Source organism: Rhododendron vialii, chromosome 3a (assembly GCF_030253575.1).
Source record: "Rhododendron vialii isolate Sample 1 chromosome 3a, ASM3025357v1".
Classification (NCBI taxonomy): domain Eukaryota; kingdom Viridiplantae; phylum Streptophyta; class Magnoliopsida; order Ericales; family Ericaceae; genus Rhododendron; species Rhododendron vialii.
Window position 1 is genome coordinate 11,320,766 of NC_080559.1, and position 10,884 is coordinate 11,331,649.

Sequence of the window (10,884 nt, forward strand, 5' to 3'; positions counted from 1 at the left end):
AAGTGTGAGAGAGTCTGGTACCTGTAAGTTCAAAATCTTGCAAAATTTCAAGTATTTTTGCACAATCTTGTATTGTTTTTGCACAATCTTGTACATTCCAAGTGTTGCAGATGTCTTTATTTTTTAGAGCTAGCTTTTATATTCCTTCATGATATAACAGAATCTCTGATAGCATTTGAAATCTTTGAAGTCAGGCAGTCAGTATCCCTAGCTTTTTGCACAATATAAATATTTGGCTCAGCCCAAATGTGATACGTTGCTGCAGCTAGAGAAAGCTTCCTAAATAGCTCTCCTAAAACTTTTCCCATGTGAGTTTTGAATAAACCACTCCTTTTCCTCATCCCTGCTCGAAAGTACCTCTATTAATCTCGTTTTTCCTCAAGATGGATCGGTAATCTGGTTTTGTCAATCCTGTGGAGAATCAAAGGTTGACAGATATCTCTAAGTTGGAACACTTTCCTCACAGTCCAAGAGGCATCTGAGGGTATAGCTAGCCATGTGCCAATGATTTTCACCCTTGATCATTTGGGAGCAGTTCCCCAGGACGACAATTTGGGAGCTAAGCACGGACACTTACAAGAACGTGGCTTATCGCGTTGGTGTCACGACACTCGTCAGACAATCCCTTATCTTGTTATAATCTTGCATCATTTACTCTTCTTGTTGACATGCATGTTGTGTTAGATGATGTATGTGATTTATGAACTGTGGAGTACTTGAATGTTTTAACTAATATTTTTTTTCTTTAAACGATGTTTACTTTACTTTCTTAATCAAATCATAATCAAAGTCGGCCCAATCTTATACTTAAAGGATTGAGCCTGTCTACGAAAAGTCTCTTGTATCAAAAGATATTTCTGATCAACTTGCCAACCAAGGCCTCTGTAGCATCAAAAATCCATAACTTTCCCTTCCCTCTCACGATCCGTTCTAGTTTGGGATAGTAATGTCCATAAATGACAACTACATCCTCTGCACAATTCGTAGATGCATAGGCTAGCCGCTTAGTTGTCTAGAGGTTTATTTGCTGGAGATTTCAGTGGTTGTGAGAGAGTTTGCTCCCCTGTTCTTGTTGTTATGATCTCTGTATTTTGATCCTTTGGATCTTCTTATCTTATAATGAACAATGGCAGTGACTTTGATCCAACAAAGATTATATGTGCAGATAATTCAGTGTAATGAAAGTGACCATATAAACAAACAAACGTGGGAAGGTAGATGTGAAAAGAAGACAAAAATACACAATCACAGGGCAGATAAGTGCTTGTGATGTGACTTGATGTTATCGTATGAAGACACACAGTTGTGTCTGATAAAGATGAGAATCAAGAAGCAGGGAAAAGGTTGGGCAGATTTGTTTTGTGATCTGCCTAATAATAAAAGACGATAAAGAAAGGACCACCCCAGAGAGTGGGTAATCCAAGGAAACCACTAAATAGAAGGGAATTAACTAATTTATTGGGAAAAAATCTTGCCAAGTTGATAGGGATTTTCCCTGGAAAAATGTTCCACTGATTATGTGCGCGGAGGTGAAGGGGTGGAGGAGATCGGTGAGATGGTGGAGGTTTGTGAGGCGGAGATCGTCAGGGGAGGGAATCTCACAAAGGAGATGGGATCGTTGAGGAGGTGCGATTTGGAGCTTGATTTCGGCTCCCAGTAAAGACAACCAAATGGATTAGAATCAAAACAGAAAAGAAACTCCTAAAAGTTTATGCAACTACTGATCAAAACACACAACTCCAGAGATGCAGAAAACTGTTGTTTCACTTGCACATTCGATAATAGTTCACAGAAAAATGTGGCCTAGCTCAGGAATGCTCGCGCTTCTCGAGCATATTTCCCAGTACAAAACCACAAGTCCCTCCTATCCTACGCATATCGCTGTGCAACCACAGTTTACATATACAAATCTCAAAACAAAAAGTTACGAGTGGTTTTTATTATTACCCTCCATCAGATATAATTAAACATTCATTAAACCGTTACAATAGCTCCTCTCTTCAACAGATATCATATACAGGAACAGAAGGGCTTAACCCCTTTCCTCATCTTCTACTCAACTCCACTCCAACATTACTTCATCTTTCTACTACAGAAGTTGTTAACCTAGCAAATGATACAACTCTGCATTTAAACATATGCATAGTACATTACATCTAAGTAGATATTTACACTATATACTATACAGTGGGCCAAACACAAGCGGATTGGTATGCGCGGTTGATGATTATTCCCAACCCATCAACATCTTCCAAACTGCTTCCTCAATCCGGTGCCGTGGAACAGACGAGCCATCCGATTCGTCAAGTAAAACTCTATAAACTTCCCATTCGCGATCTCCGATCATGTGCCTCCCAATCTCAGCCTGGAAATGCAATCAGATCAATTTCGAAGCAGGAAAGAGAAAAGAACAAAAAAAAAATCACTAATCATCAGAGTTGTCTGTATAATATCACTTATTACCATATAAGAAAATATTTTAATCTCGCAGGGATGGTTTATAATAGAAGACCCTACCTAAAGACGATTTTAGAGTTCAAATCCATTAGGGAGTTATTTCCTGGTAGCCGCAGTCCACTATGGCTCCAGGGACATAACTTTCAAACTAGCCAAATTATATCTAGACCCATAATGCATTCTAAAGCAAAAAAAAAAAAAAAACCTCCGACTATGCATTATAAAAATGCACATCAAACTGATAAGGCTGAGTTTTTGGATCATGGATTTTTTAAGGGATCTTTACCAAGGCAAAGGACAACAGCAGGAGAAATAAATTCCCCTTCTTCACTTCATTATCTTCACCCATATCCTCTATCTTTTTCTTTTCATCTAAATCCCTCCTCATATCCATCATTCAAGCACAGTGTTGAGGAATACACGAGAGAATGCACTAAAAACAGATGAATAAATCCCATTTACAATAGCATGGAGATAAGGAAGTACCAAAAAAATCCCCGTGTTGAGCATCTTGAGAGCAAGGGTGATGTCGTGAAAAACAAGAGGCCGACCCATGCCTGATAACTCCACAGGATTTGCTACAAGCAGTTCTGTATCAGGACCCCTGCTGACCAGAGAAACTCTAAGCGGATGCACCAGAGCCCTCCGAATACGAGAACACAAGGCATCTTGCTTGTTAGGGTCAACAATCTTCTTCCCATCTGCTTGCATGATAAACAAGTCCAATTCACATTTTCTTGTCTGCTTTGTGGTGAAGCGTCCATAAGAAATCTGGTATACATGGCAAGATAAAAAAGTTAGAAATGCCGAATATGTGACTGTCAATCTGTCATATTACAGTGAAGTATTCTTGGTTCTGTCTGTGAATTCCAACCTTTTACGGGGACGTGTAATTATTGTAGTTGAATTAAAATCAAAAGCATTATTTCCTGAATTGCCATCAGTTTTTGCCACTTTCAAAACATTCACAGCTATATATGATAGATAACTTTGAAAAGTTGTATGATAAATGACTATGACAAAAGAAAACATCTTGCCTCGACTTTTGAAAATGGACCAAAAATTTGGGTCATTCCATCAAGAATGTAAGATTGATGAAACAACATATAAGTCAAAATACAATACAACTATGAGGAGTCCTAAACCTGGGTTAGCAAGCATGCATACCTGGATGTTGTAATCCTTTAAAGTTCTCATGAGATCGTACAGAAGACCTTTGTGGTCTTGGCAGACAATTTGGACAAGCGTGTGGGAGGGACTGAGGGAGTTGTCCATGTCAATGGTGACACTGGAGGGGGGAGATCCTCTTTGACGTTCATCAATGTCTGAGTTTAATTTGTCGTCTGTGATTGCAGGAGGAAGAAATGAAGGGCCTTGTGAACATGCCGTTATTTCGGGCCCAACCATTTCTATGTCACAACTAATCATGGCATCCCCTAAAACTTCTTGTAAATAGTCGTGTGTATCATCCTGTCTCCTCTTTGTATGCATTTGTTCCCTGAAAACATACAAAATAGAAAGCACTGTAAGTCCAAGATTCTGAAGGCAAAGATTACGACGGCTTAACAAAGGCAAGAGGGAGTGGTCTTTATACGATGATTAGCAAAACATTCCCCTCCATCCCATCAGCTCCAATAACTTAGGTAGCTATGATAAACATCACAGAATTTATGAAACCGTAACTATGTAATACAATAGAAAGATATGCCCTCCTTGTCAGGTTTATAATTCTGATTCAATTTTGGATGTCCCCCACTTTCGAAGAGAACAAACCCTACACAAGAATGTTGCCTCAAGACTAAAATTTCCCACCCCCATAACACTTGCGCAAAAACACAAGAGTAGAAAGCTAAACAAGGAAGAGAAGTACAAGTAATACGCAATGTTATTTTATTACTTGAGCAGAAGATTGTATACCTGGTGTCTGTGATGAAGAACAAGTCCATCACTCGGCCATCTGGGGTGGTTGATACCTTCACTCTCTTAATCGTAAGCTCAAGCTCACAAAGAACCACCGTCACATCTGCTCAAAAAAATTCTCCTTAACTCAGTGACCGATAGATTACTGATATGATGCTAGAAACTAAAAACACAAACAGCAAACAAGCAGGACGAAGGAACATGGGAAGATACGGTAACTTATAAATACATAACTAATCCTACCCAACATAACCCAGAAATAAAGGAGCATCATGCAACTCCATAATGCTACTTAAGTATGAAAACACAAGGAAAAGCCCTTAGGCTGTGTTTAGATCTTTAAGGCAAGGGATTCTAAACTAAGATCTAAACCTAGCCAAAAACAAAAGCAAGACTTCCTCCTTTCAGGTTCTTCTGAATTAAACAGAATATAAAGGAGGAGAAAGAACAAAGGATGCCACATAAAAATTCGTCACTAGGAAAAAAGCTTAGATTCCAAATTGATCTTGAAAAAAGGTTACCCACAAATCCATGTAATTCATAGCCATATACCCAATAAGAAGATGATTCTCGAATCAAGCAATTCATCTAAAAATTTCAGACAGTAACCCAAAAGGGGAATCACAAACGAGCCATGTAGTGAGTACCATAACTTTTCTCTACATGAAGACCGATACAAGAAATACATTGGAGTTGCCGGAGAAATTACTGAAAATACCCATTGAAAATCCGTGGCTTGACTAGGTGAATACTACCAAGAGACTGCACACCACTCTTTCCATCGTAAATCGTTAGTCCACCACGAAAAGTCGTGGAAGTTTTGGATAAAAACAAAAAAAAAAAAGTACTCACGTGCACAATTTTTTGCACCAAATTTTTTCACACCAATTTAAAGAACTCAGAATTGGAGTGGACTAATAATTTGGGACGAAAGGAGTACAAAACAAAGCCATGTGTAGGAATAAAGTACCGTGGAGAAGGCCTCTTCGGTCACGACAACAGAACTTGAGGAGGAAAACATCAGGAGGTTTGGGAGGCTGCAATTCAGACCGGTAGAACAATATCCCAGAAGCTGAAGAACAAGAAGGGCACACCCCCATCAGTCTCTTCTTCAACAAACCCCATCTCGTGTTGGGTTTTCCAATAACCCAGAATACTATGTAGCACCATTTCCCATCCGTAGACACATCTGCACCATACAAATCAAGGAAGAAAATTACCAAAACTGTGAAATGCCCATCACTTATTTCGACAAATGCCAGAAAGGGAGAGCTTTTAGTAGGAGTACAATTCTATAGTCTTTCATTTCAAATTGAACAAAAAAAGGCTAGCAGCAAATATACTGTCTGTAATAACAAGTTCCCAATATGAATTCTACCAAACGGCAGCCCTGAATTGAGGCGCAACCCTGAATGAATTTGGTCCATATAATTCGTTTTTGAACATCAGAAATTTCATTCATAATGCCAAACGGCACATACAAATGGATTTCATTACACCAGTATGGAAAGAACTACAACCACCTACACCTAACACAAGGACGGACTCAAATGGGGGGACGTGCCCCCACTCAAAACTAAAAATAAATAGTAGTATTGTATATTTAGCATAATTATGTAAGTGTCCTCTTATATTTAGCATATACTTATACAGTCCGGTTCCTATCAGGGCGCCCTGATCGGAGCTTAGGTCTGGACCATCACTCAACCGTTGGATCGTATTTTCAATGGTCCAGATTTTAATGAAACTTTTCCGAAGAAAAGTTAATTCCGGAGAAAATTTAATTGTGACAGGTCATAAACCCTCCGCAGATCCGGACTATTGAAAACACAATCCAACGGCTTAGAATAAAAATCCAGACCTGATCCGGAGTGTACACTTATATATCTCAGCAATAAAAATAAACTATTTTGTTTTATAAAATGTTTGTCCATTTGGAAATTTATCTCTTGATTCTCTTTGTTTTTAATCGTCGTGGAAAAATATCTTAAAAGAAATTCATTAATAAAAAGTATGAAACCATCTCATGACTTGTCAATGTAAAATATTTGGGGATTATCACCACATAAAAAGTATTTCTCATTAAAGTAAAATAGAATACTTAATTACCACTAGGTTCACTTTAAACAAAATACATTTATCTTTAGTGGAAGTGTCATCATAGGACACCCTAGGATTTTAAGTTACCCAAAAACCTTAGGGTACCTTAGGATTTTTGGATACCATAGAATTTTAGAGTACTCTAGGATTTTAGGATTTAGGGTACCTAGGTTTAAATTTAGACACTTTCACATGGCCCTAAAGTTTAAGTTTAGGCATTTTCATAGGGATTTTAGGATGTATTTTCCTGTCATAGGGTTTTAGCAATTTAGGCACTTTCATAGGGTACCATATGGTTTAGGTACTTGTTTAGATACTTTTACATGGTCCCTGTGTTGGTTTATGCACATTTAGGGTTTAGGATTTAGGATTTTATGTACTTTCATAGCGTTTTGGTGTTTCATTAATTGGAGGTGGTCTAGTGAATACTTTTTATTTTCTAGTGGTAAAAAGCCCAAATATTTGTCTAAGAATTTGTGCTCATTGTCTGGATTGAAATTCCAGAAAATGAAATTCCATATATAGCTCATTGTCTGGATTGAATTTCCAAGCATGTAGTATCTTCGATTCCTTATTCGGATTCACAAGCATATTGGAATTTGACAAATTGAGCATCGAATTTAGGAGAGAGAGAGAAAAGGGGGGGGGCGGGGGGGGGGGGGGGGGGGGGGGGGGAGGTGTGGACATACCCACTCTGACAATGGACAAACCAAAGAAGAGTATGAGGCGGCAAAGATCACAACCCAAGCCAGTCTTGTCGGGGCAATTCACCGTTATCAAACTCGGCTCTCCTTCTTTCTCCGACTGCCTTATCATCACAACGTCGTCGTACAATATCCCCATCTCTTCCTCTCTTCTTCAAATCGAATCTCCAACGGAAACCTCCCCTGTTTTATTTTACTGGGCTCTTCGTTCTTCCTCTGCTCTGTTCTAGTATTTCACAACACAAACACAAAATTGAACAGAAAAAAAGTTCACTACACCAAATTCGTGGTCTTGGGTTTGTTTCTGTTTACCTTTCTCTCTCCTTTATATACTGCACAGAAACACACACACAGAGAGAGAGAGAGAGAGAGCAGGGACTCTGCAATTTCTTGTGATCGACCTGTGCTTTGGGAGTGGTCCCGTGTGGGTGGTTGTGTTGCTGTCTGGTGTGCTGTCTGCATTTGTGATGATTATATTAAACTTTGGTTTATTTTCGTATTTTAGTAATGCTACGTACACAGATAAATACCTAAAGATTCGAATGTCTGATGTATATGTAATGCGGATCTCACACTATACGTGGGATTCACTGATCAAATCATTTTTAAAATAAATATCTGTGTTCGAATCTGGGCCGAGCTTCTATATCTGTACCCAATTTTTTTATCGAGGCTTAATATTTTTTGTTTTTGTAATTGTTTTGATGGAAAGAATCATAATAATAAATCATGACAAAAAGTTGAGAAAATTTCACTGAGGATAAACGTAGATATACTTTTAAGATCATTTTTAACATTCAAAATTGTTTAAATTCAATTTACGTTATTAATTATTTTTTTTATTGAGACGAACCAAAAATACATATGTATTTTAACTAAAAGATTTACTGGCAAATACTTTAAAAAGTTTGTGGTAGTTCAAACTTGCCAATGATAGTGATTTAAGCTGCTTTTTATTTTATTATATTACCAGTACTACATGTCTTTAAAGTTTTTTTCACTTCAATCATTCTTTTTTGAATCATTAAGGTCCGTTCCGCTAAGGAAAATAAAATTTTATTTTCTCAATAAGTATTTATTTTTTAAATTAAAAATAATGTATTATGAGAGAATAATTTGTCCTGTAAAATAAAAAATAAATACTTAAAAATAAGAATCTCAATGGAATGAGCCTCAGCATTAACGCATAATGTATAATATGAGAGTGTCTTTCAAAAAAGGATCCCCTCTCTTATCTTTTAAGATACGAAATGTGACAGTAAAGTAAATGAGAAAATTCATCATGATTAGCTTACTAGTCAAATCTCGGATAATAAAGAAATAAAAACACAAAAATTTACTGTGCTAGTCAAAATCAGTCACTTGTTTATGTAATTAGCTACTTCCGGGAAACTTCCCTAGATGATTTACTTTGAAATTTCTACTTTTACATTATGGCATGGATCAACCCCAACCGTCGGTTATATTATATCAATCATTCTACAATAACAAATACTTATAAAAATATGTGGGCTTCTTCATTTAGATTTTGAATTTTGAGTGGAAAGAGATAGATAGAGAAATAAAAATAATGATTGAGAGAAAATTTATTGAAGACCGTGCGCAGAGAAAAAATCTAAAATTCCAAACCAAACAAATCCACTCACATTTACATTGGGACCCACACACATTAAATCTCAGTATGTGTGGGATTCACCAAAAGATGTGAGTATGTGTAAAGTGTGTGATTATATAATTATTATTGATACTCCCTCCGTCCGGATTTAATAATCTTTTTTTTTAACTTCGTTCTATTTTTTAATTAATTATATTTTGTAACTTATAATGTTTTATGTGATTTTAAAAATATTGTCTCTCATATAACTAATTGAGATTTATCAAATAAGATCCATATTAGATATAGAATTTATTACCAATTTAAAAATATAACTCATTTTTTATCCTGTTAGAATAAAACGAGAGACTGTTAAATCCGGATGAATGGAGTATTGGATAACTCATTGATGCCAAACCCCGGTGTAGGTACAGGTGGGCCATCTTCTTCGGATGGGCATGGGTGAGGAGGTAATTTCATCCAACCAGATAAATAAAAAACATCTTCACTTGTAAAGGGTCCCCAATAATGCCAAGAAAAAACTTAAAAAGTTGAAACATACTTTGCCCTCGTAAGGTATCCTGCTAGAAATGAAGAGCACTTCATTTTCGCCTCTACTTGTGGTCTTTCCGAGGTGGAGTTTTTCACCCGCAACACTTGGCTAAGATATAGGAGTAGACTATATTCATATGATGATATCTTAAACGTCAATATTAGGAGAGTCGTATGGTTTATGTATGAGACATGATAAGTATAAACTTACAACTGATCAGAGTTTTATTCGTCTCGAGAAGAGTTTATCGAATCGTGCGCGACCAAAAAAGGAAAGTTATTACGGCAATTAAAGCGACCACCTACAAAGGGATTCCATGCTTGTAGGGATTTTCCTGGCTCTATTCATACCGGGATAACCACAATGAAGCCAAGTCTTGTGAGTATTCCTCTCTTTTTTGGGTCAAACGAAAATTCTTCCCGTGAGTATTCCTAATCAGCTAATCGTAAGGAGATTAGAGAAGCAAAGGCTATTATGGACCATGTCATCCCTATCAACATCCTTAGATCCAAGGATCCACTCCTAATGGCCGCAGCGACGGATTTACACGGGGCATGCGGGGCACGTGCCCCCACTCGAACGTGTGCTACCATTCAAAATTAAAATATTTTTTTATATTTTTGTATAAATTAGCATAATTATGAAAGTGAGCTAATATATAAACATACATACTTGCATATATCTCGAAAATGTACATATAGAATTAGTTTTATGCATGAATTTCATCATATGGCGTATTTATACTTATTACTTTACGAGCTGTTTGTTTATTTGAAACTAGATTCTCTTTATTTTTAACCGTCTGAGAGAAATATTTTAAAATAAAGTCATTAACAAAATTAGCTCGATCATTCTAAAACTTACCGATGCTCATTTAAAACATACTTTAAAAATTTTGTCTGAAATTTTGTGCTCATTTTTACCTAATTTAACTTAAAGTACATATTATAAATTTTTGTAGTTAGTAATACATACCTTAATTTTGTACGATCTTATTGTGGTTGACTAAAAAAATAAACTTTCGCTATTATGATTAATAGGTGCCTCCACTAGGCTATATTCCTAGATCCGTCCTGCTAATGGGAATCTACCTTCAATGCACCTATATATAAAATCACCCATGGAGACAAGTACATGACTGTTGCACCCTAATCGCTTAGCTTCTTCTTACATTTTTTCTACAAATCAACTGACTAAGGTATTGGAGGGATGTAATTGGTTGACACCACCGACCAGTTTCTAGTTTTCTCTTGCAGGCCATTGACCATGTACACCGGAAAACTAGTTGTGATGTCCCACATTAGAGCATCCACAATGTAATAATCAAAATCAAAAGGTTGCTAAAGTTAGCAATATTTGCTCAAAAAAGTGCTCACATTGTAATAACCAAACTTAGCAACCTCTTAGCAACTCATCAAATTTTGACCTTTGAATAACCAAACTTAACAACTTTTACCGATAATCAAAACTCAATAACCAAACCCAATAATCAAATTCATAACTAAAAAATTAAAAAACACCTCACATTAGAATCGTCTCATCGAGACGAATAATTT

General features: G+C 36.7%; 1 protein-coding gene across 1 annotated transcript; it reads right to left on the minus strand.

The window, feature by feature from the left end:
- Nucleotides 1–1,911: 1,911 nt before the first annotated feature.
- LOC131320983 (ACT domain-containing protein ACR10-like) lies at nt 1,912–7,642 on the minus strand. The gene is made up of 6 exons (XM_058351945.1): nt 7,167–7,642; nt 5,348–5,566; nt 4,375–4,480; nt 3,625–3,955; nt 2,944–3,228; nt 1,912–2,365 (listed from the first exon to the last, which is right to left on the minus strand). The coding sequence occupies exons 1-6, from the start codon at nt 7,318–7,320 to the stop codon at nt 2,228–2,230; spliced, it is 1,233 nt and encodes a 410-aa protein (XP_058207928.1). The 5' UTR covers nt 7,321–7,642; the 3' UTR covers nt 1,912–2,227.
- Between the last annotated feature and the right edge of the window lie 3,242 nt (nt 7,643–10,884).